This window comes from Schistocerca serialis, chromosome 2 (assembly GCF_023864345.2).
Source record: "Schistocerca serialis cubense isolate TAMUIC-IGC-003099 chromosome 2, iqSchSeri2.2, whole genome shotgun sequence".
NCBI classification, from domain to species: Eukaryota; Metazoa; Arthropoda; class Insecta; order Orthoptera; family Acrididae; genus Schistocerca; species Schistocerca serialis.
The window spans coordinates 323138519-323160055 of record NC_064639.1 but is presented as its reverse complement, the minus strand read 5'-3'; the positions used below and the strand labels follow the sequence as shown (position 1 = coordinate 323160055).

General features: G+C 37.7%; 1 protein-coding gene across 1 annotated transcript in view; it reads left to right on the top strand.

The window, feature by feature from the left end:
* The window catches only part of LOC126457128 (mediator of RNA polymerase II transcription subunit 12), a 372135-nt gene that overhangs the window by 227639 nt on the left and 122959 nt on the right, over positions 1–21537 (top strand). Inside the window, exons 28-29 of the mRNA XM_050093187.1 lie at positions 5761–6013; positions 6439–6635. Of these exons, the coding sequence (XP_049949144.1) occupies positions 5761–6013; positions 6439–6635 (450 nt within the window). The remainder of the gene's footprint in view (positions 1–5760; positions 6014–6438; positions 6636–21537) is intronic.

Sequence of the window (21537 nt, the reverse complement as noted above, 5' to 3'; positions counted from 1 at the left end):
GGGTGGAAGTTTCGTTTCCTTGTTTACAGATTTGGAAAATGGTGGCAAGGTTTAGTTTGAGATTATGAAACCTGGAATGTTAATAGTGGGTGATTAGGGGGCAGTGGTGTTGGACCAGAGATGTGTGGAGTGGACTGAGTCAGGCAGGATTCAGGATTGGTTTTGGGTTGAGTCCAATTGGTAGAATTGGTGGCAAAAATTTCCACTGTAGAGATGTGGAGAAGGAGAGAAGGTCTTTAAAAGTCCTCCATGGTTGAATTTGGGAGCGGGGCAAAAGGTGAGGCCTGTGGTAAGGACTGTTACTTCTGTGGAACTAAGGCCTTTGGAGGAAAGGTTCATAACTATATTTTGGGTCTGTTTACATTTTCGATTCTGTAAGGTGGTGGGAGTGAGTTTATGAGAGTGTGGTGAATGTAGTATGTCTGTGAGGCAGGTTTTGTCAGCTATGAAGGGACATGGGGGAGGTTCAGAGGCTCTTGTAGAGGTGGTGGATAGATAGTAGTCCAAGGCAGGAGTTGAAGGTGAACAGGTTGGAATGTTTTTCAGGATGGCATTATACATGCTGCTCTAGTTCCTACAGGGCAAGATTTTCAGTTTGAAAGATGGGATGTGAAAATGTGGTATTGCAGAGAAGGAGAATTTTATGGGTGAAGAGGACGTATTGGAAAGAGGCTTGGATGTGAATTACATGATTTTAGAGTACTGTGTTGGTGAGTGCTATGGACTGACAGAATTTGAACAGTAATGGTCATTGTGGAAGGAGGAGTTGCAGTCAAAGATGGTTAGTTTGATGGTCAGGTTATTTTGGGGGATTCAATGAGCTAGGCAACAAATCAAGAACAGTATGTGGGACTGTGCTCTTGCTAGGGATAGGAAAACTTTTCTGTATTAGTGCTGATGGAAGATGCAAGGATCTGTAGTGAAGGATAAAAACATGTAAAATTAAATTAAACTATCATATGGTCTCGATGGCCGAGAATCCCCACTTGGGGAAGTTTGGCCGACGAGTTGCAAGTCCTTTCAGTTGATGTCACATTGGGTGACGTGCATGTCAGTGATGGTGAGTGGTATCTGGGTCCACTGTATGGCAGTCAGACGCACTGGACACTCAGCTAATAGGGTGGACAAACATGTACAGATGGCAACTCTCCTTGAAATATGTTTTATGTTTGCGTAATGCCCCTAGCCTCAAGTTAACTATCGCCTTCCCTTCTTCCACTGCAGCACAGCACAGCCATCTATTCCACCAACACACTCATAGTCCTCATCCCCTTGTCTATTTCTCTCCTTTTCTGCTAACCTCGCCCCCCCCCCCCCCCTCATCCCCGCCATTCCAGACCTGTTGACTGCACCTAGCAGCCCTGTCTGTCCCCAGCACAACTCTACGTGCTCTCAAAAGTAGCACTATCCTTCCCCCACCCCACCCCTCAACTCATGTCTCATCCTTCACTCTGCCACTCCCATCAGGAGCAGTTACGACACAGTTTGGCCACAGCAGCCAGAAACAGCACTCATTGTTGTTATTCTGTCCTAGACTATCCATTTTTTGAGTCCAAGTACCATTCCATCTGTGTACCTGCAGCCATGCTTGAAAGAATGCCTGGTAGCTTGCTGTCGTGGCTTTAGTTCTTCCATCAGTTCTGCTCCTGCTGTGCCAATTTTTTGCTAGATGCCTGTACTTTTAATTATAGCATGTGGGACCTTTTTTGAATGTAAAAAGACCTGGATTTTCTTGTGAACTTGCAAAACAGGGCCACTAGTTGATGGTTTATTAGAGGCAGTGTCATTTATTTCTTGCAGTATTTTATTTTTTATGGAGTGTCCCATGATTCAAGTTTGAATTTTTTAAGCTCATGATCAAAGGTCTGGTAGTCCTGCAAGTAGAATACACCTATGTCATTCTTCTTTGACTTCAAAGCTCAGGCTATTTAATATTTGTTGGTTGATTGGTTGATTTTGGGGGAGGGGACCAAACAGTGATGCAGAAATTATCTTCAACTCATAGTCTTTTACTGATGAACAATTTTCAAGTTTTATTGCCAGCAGTGTCTTTAGTGACCATATTCATCGGAAGAGGCCAGAGTCTTCATAACACTTGTGTTAGCTTGTCCAACACTTGTTTAACTGTACAGACATCTTGCAAATCAATGTGTATTGACAGATGGATGGAGAATATAATTTTGGCTCTTGCTTTGCACACTTTAGTTACATCTATCACTTTGCCATTGACACAGTCCCACAATTGCTTATGTTTCAGATACTTTTGCATAGTGAACTGCCAAATAGTATAGTTTTCTCTTCCTAATCATTTTTTGATCAGAGGCAATGAATTGAACCATTGTATTTAAGGTCATCCCAAATTGCCATGTGCTGCTGCTAATTTTTGAAGAACCACATACTGTAAACCGTTACTGTCCTTATCACATAGAGTCCATTTTGCATCTGTTCCCTGCTACATTTAGCCAACTCATCTGTGGAGCTCCTTTTTGGTCAGATATACTTGAACTTAAGTTCAAAAAATTATTTTTTGGAGATTTGTCATGCAAGGGAAAATAGATTATCAGAATCATCCTCTATTTCAGCCATTAGAAACTACCTCCACATATTCAGCTTTCATACCCTCAGTGCCAATATGTGTCATATTAATTTTTGAAAGTCACAGTATACAAAATATCAAATAATTTAAATATCTTTAAGTGTCCACGCACCCCTGATTCAATAGTTGTATCTGAATGTTGTAACATTAGTATGAGATATTAGTTTGTTACTAAAAAATTTTGCAGTTTTTGCATCAACTGTTACATCAACAATAAAATGCAAAACTCTTATCGTCATATACATTGTACAGAAGCTTCACTTCAAGTGACTTATCTTTACATTGTTGTGCAGTGCTGTGTCTGTATCATTACGATGTCTGATGTTTATAGGATCTTTCACTGACTAATTTTTATAGTGCGATTGTGAATGTATTCCTCACTCGTACTGGGTTGTCCATTCATCTTTTTACAGACACCAGCTGACATGTTTCAGTGAATCAGTTTTACCAAAGGATAAACTGACTTTAGTAATGGACTGTTCTTAACACTTGTTAACAAAATGTTACACTGCACAGCTATAGCAAACTAATTGTTACGTAATTCCATACTACAGAAAGTTCTAATTTTGAATGTAATGCCAACTCTTAGCAAATAGACAATAATGAGGCATACTAATTCCCATAGCTTTTCTTCAGAATGAAACGCATCTGAAATTCATTTTCTCTGCAGCTAACCAATGAAATTTTTCTTATACTTCAGGGACACCCCATAGCTTAATTCAAGTTTTATTTCCTGATGCAGGCCGCCATCATACTTTAAACATCTCTTTCTTCAAATCATTCAAATACACAGTGCTACTTATTAGAATACTGGATCCAGGGATGATTATGTAAAAGATTTTTACATTTGTCATCTTTTTGTTGGAGGCAAGTTAATTTAAACAGTATCTTCTTATATATAAGTGTTATTTATGTTACAAGAAAGCCCTACACCATTGCACACTTTTTCATATATGAATGCTGTAGGATTGTGAGCTTAAGAGTTTACTGCATTTTCTCATGTCAGTGCAACTCTTAAATAATTGTCATCACAAGTGCAGCTTGACTGAACATTGTGTTTACATTTATATGTACTGAAATCAATTTCAGTATTCTGTCAACTTACCTCATAGCAAAAAACCTGTAGTAAATAAAGAGAAGGAAGTGACAATGCATTTGGCTGCTTAACTGTAATCTAAATATGTCACTCCATTACACATCCATTACCTCTCATCTATAGAAATATTAATAATTTTTGAGAATATTTGTGGGCAGATGTATGTCTTGTAGCATGTAGATCATATCTCTGAGAAAGTCAGTGCAAACATGTATTCATTAAAATTGGTATTAGCCTACCAAAACCAGAATACATTATGGCATGTATATTTTGGACTGATAAATCTGCATCTGCAGTACTGTATTGAGATTCACGGTGTGACACTAGTAATTTACATAGACAGGCTTTCTCGACTACAAAAAAAAGGCAATAGAAGACACAAATAACTGTACAGCAGCCACAATGAACCAAAATTTATTCTTCTTCCACATTCAAGTGAACAACAGTTGAGACCATAGCCACAAGTGTAGAAACAATCCAGGTACTGATATAATCAGTTACTGACGATATGTAAGAAAACAATGTCACAGCAAGTGCTGGCTGCACTGTGCTTATAAGGAGGAGGCATCCAGTAGACAGTGTGGCTGATGCTGTGCACTGTGCACAAGTCATGTGGTCCTCCACAGGCAGCCTCTGATGGCCAGCTCACGCACATGCTGTTGGCAGATTATTCAGAGTGCAGTGCGCCAGCAGTGTGGTGCATTGGTGCACATCCAAGTATTATGAAAAGTGTTGCAGCACATGGTATCTAAAGTAAACAAAAAGACAGCCTTTTAGATATATTTTTAGGCAATATAGAATACTTACTATCTACTCTATGTACACTCTACAGGCAACCATGTTTGTGAAACTAAATCCAGAACATGCAATGAACAGTGATATACATAACCACAACATATGTGGAAGGAATTCACAGAATTGTAAAGAATAAAAAGGCTGCAGACATACAATACCACCTTTTTTTCTTTTTAGCTAATTTAAATACCTTAAAAATAAATTAAAGCACTTATGATAGAGAAAAGCTTATATTCAACAGAAGATTTCAAATTGTCATGTCTCATTCTAAATTTTTTACTGAGTAAAGCCATTATACTTTTTAAACTCCTTTTTTTTTTTTTACTGGAAAGAGAAGTACAATTAGTACAACCTTGTATCCTGTCATATACGTAAAGTAAAGCTACGACATTGTCAACAACTGACTGTTCTACAGACAAAAAGTAGAGAAATAAAATTTTAGTAGAAACAAACTGTAAAGTAAAGCGTAAAGTTTATTATATGATGTCCAAATTCATCACTATCTAATGAATACAGCATGTGTGCATTTCATAAATATCATTAGTTGTAGAGGATCTCAGATTGTAACTAGTAAATAAAATAAATTCCATCAACAATTTGAGAAGGGTTAAGGCAGTATGGTACCCATTTGCTTATATAACAATGAAAAGAATTAATATTAGACAAAATAATTATTTTGTCAAATGCCGCTGCTTGGTGAGTAGATTTTTTACCTGTCCGATTAAACCATTTGCTTGCATGTCACATATTCCACATTTTTCAGAACAAAGCAGTATAACCACACTGCAAACATATTGTTTGAAAATTTGAGGTTACGCCCCTGAATTTAAGCAGGAAAAAACTAAGGGATTACCTGACTTGTCGTCGTTATTTTCAAGTAGCATGTTCTTAATCATACTGCTTTATTAAGAAAGCTTATTTCATTTTCAGGTTTCAGTCTATGTTCCTATGCAACAAATAATAGTACAGGCTTATGTATTGGGACATGTACCATATTTTGGATTGCAGAAAAGAAAAAAAAATGCACTTTAAATCTTCAAGTGAGAGATTTAACACACATGTGCGCACGCGCGCGCGCGCACACACACACACACACACACACACACACACAGAGCTACAGTTTCAAAATAACCATCAACTAAAACTTTGATTGTTCAAAAACACACCCTTACACATTGTTGTATAAAAAGATTTCTCTCACATTTGACATTAGTCATTTTTTACACTAAAAATTATTGTAAATTGCCACTCATGGTAGTTGTTGCCTGTACAGAATCTGGACCTATGGACACTCCGCATGTCATGGTTGGATCTGCAGTTGATGTTCAAACAGTTTCCCAGCAACTCACCAGAATTGAACCATTGGTTGGATACGGTTGCTAAAGCCGTCATAGATGTTTTCCAGTTGACTGAAGATAAACAGCGACCACCAACTGTACCTCAGCGCTCAGGATCAATATGGTTGGTTGCACCACTTGTTGCTCGGCTACCCAGTGCTGTACAGGGCCGTGTGCTTAAAGTCGCAGGTAAAAATTCAAATACTAGTTATTTTTAGTCACATTACATTAAGATGAAATAATACAAATAGAAGGAATATGCAAAAGGAAATAACAAATAATGACACATTGATGAGAAAACAGACTTGACCTGTCATATAATTGAGGTAACTCTTAACTTAGTGAAAATTCAAAGTCATGATTTTATCAATGGATCAATGTTCTGTGTTTTTAATATAATTCATCTTTAATGCTTGCCTCAACTTGATATCTGTTGAGAAAATAAGCTACAGAATTTGTTTCCTATTATTTCCCTCTACTGTGTTAACATGCTTGTGCCTGCATGTACACACACACACACACACACACACACACACACACACACACACAGTAGTTTGCTATACTATTGACAGGTCTTTTCAGGCATTAATGTCACTGATTTTCTAAAAATTAAGGGCAAGTATTGGAAAGTGGCAGCTGGTCAAAAAACCGCAGTGAAAAAGAGCGTAGCAGTGGAAGCACTACTCGAAGTTCTTCTCTTCTCAGCCATCAGCCCTTCCTTTCACTAGTTCTCACATGCCTTAAAGGACAAGATGATCAGCGGGAGGGTCTGCTGACATCTCTTCATTCACAGCTTTCACAGACAAAAGAAGTAAGTTCAGCAGATTTGCTTTGTTCTTTATACCATCAAACTAATTTGATTTTCTTGCATGTAAATGTCTCTTGGGACTGAAATGCAATGCAAATATAAAAGTTACAGAACCAGTTTCAAACCTCAAAATATCCTACTGGGCTCTTGAGAAACTGTAAATGTTTTGGTTGCCTTTCCTTTTCTGTGCGTGTTATTCCATCCAGGAATTTCCATTGTTATTTTAAATGTTTCTATTGCTCTAGGTACAGCAAAAACAAGGTACAAAAGTATTGTTTCATATATAAAAAGCACATAGAACACAGTTTCTTTAGTCCCTGTTAATCATAAGAAACAGAGCCTCATGCGAGTGTGTGTCTATCCCCATTTGTATGTATTAATTCCAGCATGTAATTTCTATTACCATAACCTGTTAAAGATGGCATTGTTCAAGTCACAGCTGACACTGATGGCACACTGGAGACCATTCATGAAAACTGTCTGTACCTCTATGCAGTTTCATCAGTACTATGGTGACTCGTTAATTTGCAGGCAGGTGCAATTAAAAGACACTTACACAAAGCTTTTGGCCACAGCCTTCACCACATTAATGGTGTGTGTCTTTCTTTTACTGATGAAGGCTGTGGCCGAAAGCTTTATATAAATGTCTTACATAAAGCTTTCGTCCACGGCCTTCATCGGTAAAAGAAATACACACACCGCTCATACACACAAGTGGTGTGTGTCTTTCTTTTACTGTGAATACTGTGGCCGAAAACTTTATGTTAGTGTCTTTTAATTGTGCATGCCTGAAACTTAACGTCTCTTCTTTACAGTAAGTATCAATCTGTCTTTTCCTGCACTGTTATTTATTTATTTGCACATCAAGTTCCATAGGACCAAATTGAGGAGCAAATCTCCAAGGTCATGGAACGTTTCAGTACATGAAATTACAACATAAAAGTAATAACAGATAAAAATAAATGTTTATGAACCCTAAAGAAATCAGTCCATAAGTTTAACTAAACACGGTCAACAATACAACAAGAATAAGCTTAATTTTTCAAGGAACTCCTCGACAGAATAGAACGAGTGACCCATGAGGAAACTCTTCAGTTTCGATTTGAAAGTGCATGGATTACTGCTAAGATTTTTAAATTCGAGTAGTAACTTATTGAAAATGGATGCAACAGTATACTGCACACCTTTCTGCACAAGAGTTACAGAAGTCCGATCCAAATGCAGGTTTGATTTTTACCGAGTATTAACTGAGTGAAAGCTGCTTATTCTTGGGAATAAGCTAATATTGTTAACAGGAAATGACAGTAAGGAATATATATATTTAGAGGCCAATGTCAAAATACCCAGACTCGTGAACAGGGGTTGACAAGAGGTTCGTGAACTTACACCACTTATTACCCGAACTGCGCATTTCTGAGCCTAAAATATCCTTTTAGAATGGGAAGAGTTACCCCAAAATCTAATACCATACGACATAAGCGAATGAAAATAAGCAAAATAGACTAATTTTTGTGTCGAACGATCACTCACTTGAGATACCGTTCGAATAGTAAAAATGTATGTGTCTGCTCATGTAACAATATGTTATTTATAATTACTTACTAGCACACAGATATGTACAGTGATGACACACCTTCCATAATAAGTACAATGGTCACACAAATACACTGCGTGATATACTCGAACTATGTGTGAACTGTTGCCATTGAATAAACACCTGCAAGCAACCTGCTAGTAGCTGTGTTATTACTGTATCTTTAGCTAGCTTCCAGGTATTTAATAATTATAGGCAGGATAGTGAAAAGAAATATAATTTAAAGAAGACAGAGTAGTAAAAGATGAAGACACCGTTATATGGAAACCAAAATGGGGGATAATATAACAGGCAATTGGGGCCTTGTAGATATCACTCTACAAAGTTCATACAAGGCATGAACCCTGTGAGGTCTATACCGTATATTACACACTTTTTTTTCCATGTATATTTTATACAACACTTTTTCTTTACCATTTGGTGGGTCCATTAGAAATATCATTTTAGTGTTTGGAATATGCATTCATTATCATACAGAGACTTTCATATTTGGTGGAAGAACTTGCTAGTCTCTTTCTTCACATTAGAATTAGGATGGTAAGCTTTGACTAGAACCTTATCATTGACCTGGAATTTAAGCACTGTAACATTTTGATTATGTTCTCATGCATATTACTTTCATCTTGAATTCTACTGTATGACCAATTAAATAATTTTAATAAGGGTTCCGTAATGAATTTTGTGTTTACTACCTTGACTGGTGATAGTCCTGTAGATAAATTATGCAGTTCATTTAAAATAACCTGAAATTTCAGCACCATCTGACCCCAGGTAGTATATGCCTAGTAAAACAGTGTATAACAAAATCTTCCAATCCGTATCGCTACCCTCTCTGAGAGATTTTTTTTTGGCAGTGATGCTTATGAGGGTGTACTGAAAAGTAATTCCTCTGAATTTTTAATATGAAAACTCTGGAAGATTTTTAAGTAAAACAAGCTTTATTAACATTCTACAACTTTATTCTTCAAGTCTACTTATTTATTTCTCAACATAGTCATCCTGGCAATGAACACATTTCTCTCAATGGGAAACGAGTTCGTTGATACCTCACCTCTGCATACAATGCTTCATCACTATCAAAATGATGTCTTCAGAGGTCTTCTTTAAGCTTTGTAAATGATGAAAATTGGGTCAGTCCAATTCTAGGAGGATGATCGATGACAGTGAACTCAAGACATTGGATCGTTGCAGATGTTAAAGTGCTCATGTGTGGTCTGGCATTGCCATACTGAAGGAGAGACTGTTCCATGTGTGGATGAACTCTTCAAACTCATGCTTTAAGTTTTCTGAAGGTCTCACAGTACACTGACATAGATTACACACCACCATGTTACACATGTTACACACAGAGGATCAAGTAGGTAAAAAGACGAGGGCTAGTAGAAATCCTTGGGTAACAGAAGAAATATTGAATTTAATTGATGAAAGGAGAAAATATAAAAATGCAGTAAACGAAGCAGGCAAAAAGGAATACAAACGTCTCAAAAATGAGATCGACAGGAAGTGCAAAATGGCTAAGCAGGGATGGCTAGAGGACAAATGTAAGGATGTAGAAGCTTATCTCACCAGGGGTAAGATAGATACTGCCTACAGGAAAATTAAAGAGACCTTTGGAGATAAGAGAACCACTTGTATGAACATCAAGAGCTCTGATGGAAACCCAGTTCTAAGCAAAGAAGGGAAAGCAGAAAGGTGGAAGGAGTATATAGAGGGGCTATACAAGGGCGATGTACTTGAGGACAATATTATGGAAATGGAAGAGGATATAGATGAAGATGAAATGGGAGATACGATACTGCGTGAAGAATTTGACAGAGCACTGAAAGACCTGAGTCGAAACAAGGCCCCCGGAGTAGACAACATTCCATTGGAACTACTGACGACCTTGGGAGAGCCAGTCCTGACAAAACTCTATCATCTGGTGAGCAAGATGTATGAAACAGGCGAAATACCCTCAGACTTCAAGAAGAATATAATAATTCCAATCCCAAAGAAAGCAGGTGTTGACAGATGTGAGAATTACCGAACAATCAGTTTAATAAGCCACAGCTGCAAAATACTAACACGAATTCTTTACAGACGAATGGAAAAACTAGTAGAAGCCGACCTCGGGGAAGATCAGTTTGGATTCCGTAGAAATACTGGAACACGCGAGGCAATACTGACCTTACGACTTATCTTAGAAGAAAGATTAAGGAAAGGCAAACCTACGTTTCTAGCATTTGTAGACTTAGAGAAAGCTTTTGACAATGTTGACTGGAATACTCTCTTTCAAATTCTAAAGGTGGCAGGGGTAAAATACAGGGAGCGAAAGGCTATTTACAATTTGTACAGAAACCAGATGGCAGTTATAAGAGTCGAGGGACATGAAAGGGAAGCAGTGGTTGGGAAGGGAGTAAGACAGGGTTGTAGCCTCTCCCCGATGTTATTCAATCTGTATATTGAGCAAGCAGTAAAGAAAACAAAAGAAAAATTCGGAGTAGGTATTAAAATCCATGGAGAAGAAATAAAAACTTTGAGGTTCGCAGATGACATTGTAATTCTGTCAGAGACAGCAAAGGACTTGGAAGAGCAGTTGAACGGAATGGATGGTGTCTTGAAGGGAGGATATAAGATGAACATCAACAAAGGAAAAACGAGGATAATGGAATGTAGTCAAATTAAGTCGGGTGATGCTGAGGGAATTAGATTAGGAAATGAGACACTTAAAGTAGTAAAGGAGTTTTGCTATTTGGGAAGCAAAATAACTGATGATGGTCGAAGTAGAGAGGATATAAAATGTAGGCTGGCAATGGCAAGGAAAGCGTTTCTGAAGAAGAGAAATTTGTTAACATCGAGTATAGATTTAAGTGTCAGGAAGTCATTTCTGAAAGTATTTGTATGGAGTGTAGCCATGTATGGAAGTGAAACATGGACGGTAAATAGTTTGGACAAGAAGAGAATAGAAGCTTTCGAAATGTGGTGCTACAGAAGAATGCTGAAGATTAGATGGGTAGATCACATAACTAATGAGGAGGTACTGAATAGGATTGGGGAGAAGAGGAGTTTGTGGCACAACTTGACCAGAAGAAGGGATCGGTTGGTAGGACATGTTCTGAGGCATCAAGGGATCACCAATTTAGTACTGGAGGGCATCGTGGAGGGTAAAAATCGTAGGGGGAGACCAAGAGATGAATACACTAAGCAGATTCAGAAGGATGTAGGTTGCAGTAGGTACTGGGAGATGAAGAGGCTTGCACAGGATAGAATAGCATGGAGAGCTGCATCAAACCAGTCTCAGGACTGAAGACCACAACAACAACATGTTACACACTACAGTTCAGAGTCCTCTTGTGGCAAAGGCTTGCAACTTCCATCAGCAAAGCAGGAAAGTTGACTGAATAATATGCACAATGTGTAATACATCACCCAATCTTCAGAACGGAATACAAATATCGGAGGCATCACTTTTCAGCGCGCACTTGTAAAAACAGTGATATGTCTTATACTTTCCCGTGCTAAAAATTCTGTGAAACTATTACTTATAATTTATATTCCAGCATCTACTGGGCTCACCTACATACACAGAATACCCCCCTTAAACAATTAACTATAGTGGCCATGTTTGTCAGTTTTATGGAATATAGTTGAACATATTTTGACAAACATTCTGCTGCAAAAAATATAAACAGTATCCCATATCTACCTTTGGATAAAGATCCTAATAACTCCACCACTTTTGAATCATTTAAAACTTTTAATATTACTGGACACGTTTTATAAAGTCACTTAACTATTGTCTTTCTTAACCTTTTGATATCATTTACATGTTCTAAAAACTCTCCGTACTTCTCTACTTTATTTTATCATACATGTAATACAGTTTCATGTAGCAAAATATCCATGCCCCATATTTAAAAACCAAATTAAATCTTCTATCACTATTTGAGGAATACACAACATCCAGTGGCACAAGGTTCTTGTTTACTCTCGAAAACAAAGTATCTTCACATAATGTGTCAGTTATGTGTCTCTTTTGATGTTCCTTGTTCATAAGACCTGATAGCATCCCCAAAATAATTGTCCATTTCTAATCCTTCTTTAATATTTGTCACTAGTAATCTTACTTCTTACTTAGAGTGTTGTTTCAGTAGACAAAGTAGGCATAGATTGTTCATTGCCTGTACACTTAAAAATGTCTGTAGAAACCAGACAAAGCCAGAAATGCACATAATTGTTTTACATTTCATGGTTCAGAACATTCTTTTATTGCTTGAATTCTATCCTGATTGGTTGGGATCCCATTTGTATCCCCTATGTGATCCAGAAATTTTAATTCCTGCCTTCTAAAATGAGACTTAGACAGTGTTATTGTTATTTATTTTTTCTGTTATCTTTTTAAAGTTATAATAAATAATGCTTGACGATCCTTTCAGGTCTTAGAAACTAGCAGCAAATCATCCGTGTACATAATTAGTTCTTGTAATAATTCTCCACCCAGTTACTTGTCCAAAGCCTGGATAAAAAGAGCTACAGATATGTTCAGCCCAAAAGGAAGTACTTGAAGCCCATCTTCAAATTCCTATAATAATTATTCTATACTGACAGGCCTATCCCATTCCATTTCAATGTGTTTATTTGAAGTTTACACATCTAACAATAACAAAACACCTCCGCAGGTTTTTTATCACCATCAAAGGATTATTGCACACACTTAAGAGGTCATCATCCACTCAGTATTTATTGTGCAGTAATCAGTAGTGCACAATAATATTGACTATCTGAGAGCAGTATTGATATTTTGCACAATATATTGAAGGAGAATCATAAAAGAAGGTTATATAATGGAAGAAGCCTGGAGACACTGGAAGGTTTCAGATAGATTGTATAATGGTAAGACAGAGATTCAGGAACCAGGTTTTAAATTGTAAGACATTTCCAGGGGCAGATGTGGACTCTGACCACAATCTTTTGGTTATGAACTGTAGATTAAAACTGAAGAAACTGCAAAAAGGCGGGAATTTGAGGAGATGGGACCTGGATAAACTGAAAGAACCAGAGGTTGTAGAGAATTTTAGGGAGCGCATTATGGAATGATTGACAAGAATGGGGGAAATAAATACAGAAGAAGAATGGGTAGCTTTGAGAGATGAAATGGTGAAAGCAGCAGAGGATCACATAGATAAAAAGATGAGAGCTAATAGAAATCCTTGGGTAACAAAAGAGATATTGAATTTAATTGATGAAAGGAGAAAATATAAAAATGCAGTAAATGAAGCAGACAAAAAGGAATACAAACATCTCAAAAATGAGATTGACAGGAAGTGCAAAATGGCTAAGCAGGGATGGCTAGAGGACAAATGTAAAGATGTAGAGGCACATATCACTAGGGATAAGATAGATACTGCGTACAGGGAAATTAAAGAGACCTTTGGAGAAAAGAGAACCACTTGCATGAATATCAAGAGCTCAGATGGAAACCCAGTTCTAAGCAAAGAAGGGAAAGCAGAAAGGTGGAAGGAGTATATAGAGGATATAATAACTCCAATCCCAAAGAAAGCAGGTGTAGACAGATGTGAAAATATCCGAACTATCAGTTTAATAAGCCATGGCTGCAAAATACTAACACAAACTCATTACAGATGAATGGAAAAACTGGTAGAAGCTGACCTCGAGGAAGATCAGTTAGGATTCCATAGAAATGTGGGAACACTTGAGGCAATATTGACCCTATGACTTATCTTAGAAAATAGATCAAGGAAAGACAAACCTATGTTTCTAGCATTTGTAGACTTAGAGAAAGCTTTTGACAGTGTTGACTGGAATACTCTCTTTGTAATTCTGAAGGTGGCAGGGGTAAAATACAAGGAGCGAAAGGCTATTTACAATTTGTACAGAAACCAGATGGCAGTTATAAGAGTCAAGTGACATGAAATGGAAGCAGTGGTTGGGAAGGGAGTGAGACAGGGTTGTAGCCTATCCCCGATGTTATTCAATCTGTATAGTGAGCAAGCACTAAACGAAATAAAAGAAAAATATGGAGTAGGAATTAAAATCCATTGAGAAGAAATGAAAACTTTGAGGTTTGCCAATGACATTGTAATTCTGTCAGAGACAGCAAAGGACCTGGAAGAGCAGCTGAATGGAATGGACAGTGTCTTGAAAGGAAGATATAAGATGAACATCAACAAAAGCAACATGAGGATAATGGAATGTAATCGAATTAAATTGGGTGATGCTGCGGGAAAGAGATTAGGAAATGAGACGCTTAAAGTAGTGAATGAGTTTTGCTATTTGGGGAGCAAAATAACTGCTGATGGTCAAAGTAGAGAGGATATAAAATGTAGACTGACAATGGCAAGAAAAGTAATTTGTTAACATCGAGTATAGATTTAAGTTCAGGAAGTCGTTTTTGAAACTATTTGTATGGAGTGTAGCCATGTATGGAAGTGAAACGTGGACAATAAATAGTTTAGACAAGAAAAGAATATAAGCTTTCGAAACGTGGTGCTACAGAACAATGCTGAAGATTAGATGGGTAGATCACATAGCTAATGAGGAGGTATTGAATAGAATTGGAGAGAAGAGAAATTTATGGCACAACTTGACTAGAAGAAGGGATCGCTTGGTAGGACGTATTCTGAGGCATCAAGGGATCACCAATTTAGTATTGGAGGGCAGTGTGGAGGGTAAAAATTGTAGAGGGAGACCAAGAGATGAATACACTAAACAGATTCAGAAGGATGTAGGTTGCAGTAGGTACTGGGAGATGAAGAACCTTGCACAGGATAGAGTAGTATGGAGAGCTGCATCAAACCAGTCTCTGGACTGAAGACAACAACATTGAAGGAGACTGCAGAACTCTAAACATGTTGACACTCGCTCAATATATAGTACTGTTTGAGGGCGATATTGTGCAATACATGGCAGTTCCTGCCAAGACTTCATGATATGTGGACATGCAAGCAGCTGATATAGCAATGCCATATGAATTTGAACATGAGGAAAGACAGATGAAAGAAGTCATCAGATGAATAGCAGTCAAAGAGTAGTTAGTTTGATTATATATTTAATATTTATTCAGTAATTATCCATAGAAACATTCGGCAAAAGTGTTTAAGTGCAGGGAAATAACACTGCAACTGCTTACGTGCTTGTTTCAGAAGCATGAATTAGTTATTGTAGAAAAGCTTAACAGCACTGTCTACCAGTCCTGTACAATAACAGATCTTATTCTTTTCGGGTTTATAGACTATTTCCAGCATTGTGAAAAGTGGAATTCAACGAGTATGTGAACAGTATCTCTTATGTGTAAACAAGTTGTAATGACATTCCCCATTTCATTGGAACAGTCCTTGTTCATCCTTAAAAAATACCAATAGCCTTCTGGTTCTGCTGCATATTCTCTTAGCATGTTAATATGGTCCTGTGTAGAATGCCTTGCAAGCCACTTTTTTACCCGTCGCTTCTTCCTCTTGTTTCTCATCGTGATTCTAATCCCGATATGTGAAAGTTTCACATCGAGTACTGATTTATTCGCTATGGAGACAGAGTTCTATCTGATACATTCCAGGCATAAATGTTGCAGAATAATTTTTCCATTCTCAGCCTCATACTTTCACACAAATTGTTGACACAAAATTATGGCACAACAAATACTGAGCTTGTGAGGAGCCTTTTAGATTACATTCAATAACACCATTATTGACCATCTTCCTGTACTGCTGCTCGAAGACTTAAGAGTGATAGACTATGGTTTACAGAAGAAAGGTTTTTCTTCTTACACACATATTCGCCAATAAAACTCAGTTTATCAAAAATATTACTTTATATGGTACTAAGATCTCTACTATTCCACTATCAGTATATTATATTCCTACAATTTTAACTTTAAACTTCCGAATAATTCTTTCCTTGCTGTGTTCTTTTCTTCCACTTCTACAGTATTAGCTGTAGCCACAAAATGCACGTGTTTCACCATTTGATGTTCTTGTTTAAAAAGTACTGAATTATTTTTAAATAGTACTCTGTAAGAACTGTGTTCTCTTTTCCATAGTACTCTGTTCTCATTAGAATCTAGTGACACTTTATTGGTAAGTAGCCAATGTAAAACTAGAAGTACGGCTAAGTTAAGATTCGAACAGTCAACGAAGTTTGATAAAAAGTAATCTCGTTTTTTCATTTATAGGCTTCCCTTTACTTCCTGTTACATGTGTGACATAAAATCTGATCATGGTGTCAGGCAAACATTTGTTTCATACTGTTAGTATTAATTCCTGGGATATTAGGGATATATCAATACTTGAATCTAAGTGAAAATACACCTCCATTCCAAAATTTTTAAGAGATACAATCAGTTTTAATTGTCCCTCCATGTTATGGTTTTCCTCTTTCAGAAACTACTCATACATAGACATCAGACAGGTGAGGACTACTAACTTTTCCACTCGTGGGTCTTTGACTCTATCATCACTGCCACGGAACCTGTATTTTTCCAGACTTGAATGTACAAATTGCCTATTTGGAGGCTTAATTATACATGCACTGTTTTCATTATTGCGAACAAACACTGCACTTCTATTTCTTTCTTGATTAATTGTTCGGTTTTTGTTATTAGGTCTGCAGATATTATAGTATTTTGTCTCATTTTTACATCTGAAATACTGTGGATAATGATTTCCATTGTTTTCCTCATGACTATAATCCTTCTTTTTAAACTTTTCTCAACTTCCCTCCCCCAAGAAGAGAATTATTCTGAATAAGCAGTTTCCCATTTAGTAGGATCCCATTCTAAATAGCCAAGGACAAAATCAGTTTTCTTTGAGCCATCCCAACTCTTCAAAGATTTAGAAAATCCTCTGAAAAATAAGTAGGAAGAATATTTCCTTCTGGCATAAATCTAGGGAACCATATAGATAAATTGTCCATCTTCTGTGTGTAATTCCTCTACTAATTCTATAAGAGAACTACGATTATCCTAAAATTTCTCTATGTTAACATCATCCCTTGTTTTAGCCAACTCATCCCATAACTTTTTTAATTCTTATTTCGATCTTTCTGCCTCCACTAACAAAGTTGTTGTTCCCACACATGAATCATTCTTTTCCTGAACCTTTTGCCAGTTAAATCAGGCACATTCCTCCAAAGTTGCATTAGTGGAAACTGATATTGCACTTACATCTGAATCTTTGTTATGCTCTAAGATGTTTAATAGACAGTCACGTCCTAGGTTTGCTTATGCACTTCTGTAAACTCTTGTTCAGTAAAATATTTAATTTGTTTTAAATTTTTACTCACATCTCTATATTGTTCATTAACTTTATTCCTTATTAAATCATACTGCGTAACATCTCCTATTGTAGCTCACCTGCTAAATTTGACACTGCTGATTGTGATTTACAAATCATATTATTTATTTCTACTTTTTCTTGGCGTGAGTCAATTTTATGTTTTTCTAGGTTGGTACTAGTTCTGTCTGGACTGATGACCTTAGATGTTAAGTCCCATAGTGCTTAGAGCCATTTTAACGATTTAGTACTGTCTGACTTCATACTGATTTTAGCACTAGCTTACTCGACCTCAACCCCATGAGTATTTATAGGCCTGTTTAATTCTGCATTTGTCTCGTCAAGCACTTCTTCAAACCTGATACCTTCGACCTTTAAATTCACATCTAAATCAGCAGTTGACTTATCTAGCTTAGCACTGAAGTTAGCAATACCTTTCAACTTCACTTCTATTTTCTTGGTTCTCACTGGCATAAAGTCCTAATACTTAAATGCCACTACCTCAAATTTCAGTTGCCATAAACATGCTCTAAAAAACTTCTATTAACAATAAATTAACTTTGTCTCCATTGGACAGAAAGCATGTGTGGGAAGGAAAACAAAACATTTGGCTTCAGTACAGCTCACCAAACTCAGTTCAGCAGCTTTCTGCGTCATGGTGTCCACTGGGAAACCAGATTGTTGCCCTGGGTGAACTGTGTCGCTGTAGGATGGTAAGCAGCAGACATTATTACCACTGGCTGATGTGGCTTTGCTATGGAGTAGATGACATAGGCCACCAATCACGCGAGTCAAAGACTTTATAAACTCTTCTCGGATGTAATTGGTGTTGATTGATTGATTTCTGCAATTTCATTGATTCTCAGCACAAATTTATTCTCAATCCAGCAGCAGTATGTGAGAACTCAGTGTTGTCATTAGTTTTTGAGTAACATATGTGCTTGTACTAACTGAGTATGTTGTTGCATTTCAGCTCTGAAGTGCTGCATCTTGAATAAATGTTCAGATGAAATCATATAGACCAAATTAGCTGGGACTTCTTCTCCATTGCAGCTGTGTGCTGGAATCTGAAAGCTTTGTTAAGTGTGCAACTTTCTTCTAAATAATACAAAGTTGTTCTTCTTAGAACTGTTGTTTCTTCTGTTACATTTGGTTAATATGAAGAACCATGCTTATACATTATTAGTGTTTATACATTTGAAATGACATTTTGTAAACTCTCTCTGACAGAATCATGTGACAGTTTTCTCAGATTTGACACAACACTCCTCATCCTATGTTTTTGGTGACATCAGCAGAATTGTCACAGTGCACTCTGTTTGATGGCATACCTTGCTTCTCCAAGCTGGGACACTATAACATGGAATAATTGCCAGCCCAGCAAGTATCATAATGTGTAGTAGACTGCAATCCTCGTCCAGCCTTAACTAATAAATATCCATCACCTGTCACGATCATCATTCGTCAGCTAGTTTGTTTCAAAAATTAAACAGTTTATGGTGTACATGTTGCATATAGAATGACTGCAGCTGATAACATAGCCCAGTTGGTGAACAGTTCATACCTTGACATCCCAGAACCCTTGAGAAAGAGAGGGAGAGGGGGCAGGGATTGGAGGGGGCAGGAGGGGGGGGGAGGATCTCATTAAGTGGTGTACACATCCTTTGGTCATGGTCAGAATAAATGTCATACCTGTGGAAAAATTGATTTAAAGAAAGACTTTTGGAAATAATTATATTAATGTCTTCTGCTTCAAGTTAAAAGGCAGTGCTGTGCCCCAAAATAATGCAGTGACTCCTTGGAACTGGATATGCCTGTAATTAAAGCAGATAGAAATGAAAGGTTATTGGTATATTATACATTAAGGTGTAATGTAAGGTGGTATATGCTCAAAACGTCCATCTTCCACTGCAGCACATTGTTGACCACGACTTAGAAAAGAGTGACATACCAGATGTATTGTTTCTAATGGAATAGTGTCACAGGCTTGCTCAGTTTACTCTTTTAGACCATCAAGTATTTTGTGGTTTTACGGCGTATACTGTGCTCTTAACAGTACCCCAAAGATAGTAAGTAATCTTAGGGGTTAAATCCAATGACCATGGTGAATACTCCACAGTACTTCATCCACATCCTATCCATCTTACAGGAAACGTACAGTTGAGAAAGCCCCTCACATCAAGTTGAAAGTGAGCTGGCTCTCCATCCTGCTGAAAGTAATAACCTTCATTGATGAAGTTATTACATGCAATACTTCTACATAATAGTCGCCTGTGACAGTCTCTTCAAAGAAGATGGCCCAAATAATCCTCCAGGCAAGAGACAGATGTTTTTGGTAAATTAGCATGCTTTTCTTCAATTACATATGGAGTTTTGCTATCCCAGCACATTGAGTTATGGCAGTTAGTTGTTCCTGTATGTTTAAAGATCACTTGATCTGACTAAAGAATTAGATCTTGGAAATCTAGATCTTCTTCATACATGTTGATGAACCACTAACAAAATTCAATTCACTTATCAGTTCATCCTCGTTCTGAGTAAAGAGATGTGTTGGAATGTAAGGCTTTCATCTCTGACTCTGCAAACTTCTGTGAACAATGGTTTGCTGATCTCAGCCTCATGATAGCATTGCCTCATAGACTTTTATGGGGATTTAAAATGTGGAGCCAAAAGAGACCAAGTCTTTGTAAATGCACAGCACTCCCTTTGATCAGCTAGCCATGCATCACAATGAAAGTGGCTGCTGAAATGTGATGTAATGCTGTCTTAGAAGCATTGTTAATTACTGAGGCTCTCTGCACATGCAGCCTTCTTTTCATACTGTAATATACACCGTTTCTTAGGTCACATGTATCCTAAATTTACAACATTTTGTAACACTGAACATAGCAAATACAGGGTTAGACAAATAAGAAATAGACAGTTGAAACAAATGACATGTCATAGGACAGAATAACTACAAAAACAATATCAGTTTTGAGATGCTAAAGGTGATAGCACATTACAATAACGCAACATTTACTTGTCATTTATACTACATGTAATATGAGCGCTCAGATGTTGTACATTAGCAACCAGTGACAATAATAATTTCCATATCAATGACCACATGACCTTCACAACAGAATACGTTGTCCTCAGAACAACAGATGCTCGAAGCGACCTCCCTACGTGTCCAAACATTGTGCAACCCATCAGATCATACACCTCTGGACCCTTTGCAGCAAAGCTGTATCCACAGTAACAAGACCAGCATGAACATGTGCTACCAATTCTTCCACATTCTTCACCGGAGTAGAGTACAAGTGCTCCTTTAGGTGTCCCCTTAGGAAGAAATCCAAGGGGTTTAGGTCCGGTGAGTGTGGTTGGTGTATGACCTCCACATCCAAGCCATTTCCCTGGAAATGTTCTGCCCAAATACTGTCGCACATTAGTTCCAGAGTGTGGAGGTGCACTATCATGTTGGAACCATACCCTCTGCCGAACATGTAGTGGAACATCTTTCAGCGCTTCAGGCAGATAGTTTGAGAGGTATGCATGATACCTTCGTGCAGTCAACCGGTCAGCCAACATGTAGGGGCCCAAACACATGTCGCCCAATATTCCAGCCCAGACGTTGATACCAAATCGAACACGATATCCATGGTCACAGGTGACATGCGGGTTAACCTCACACCAATGGTGGGGATTGTGTGTATTGAAGACACCCTCACAAGTGAATGCTGCTTCATCTGACCAGATTACAGTGTTCATGAAGTTATCGTTGGCTTCCTGTTGTTGTTGGAACCATACACAGAATTGCATCCACTGATGGCCATCTGCAGGATGCAGGTGTTGCGTGAAAGCATAATGATAGGGGTGCAACCCAAGCTCGTGCAGCACATTGATGACCATGCATTATGAGACACACAGCTGCCTTGCTATGCTGCTTGTACTTTGCTGAGATTCTTGGTGTATGACCTCCAGAATAGCTTTCTCAGTAGCTGAAGTATGGCGAGTCCATGGTTGACCTCCGTCATGCGATTGTGGAAGGAGAGAATGTGAC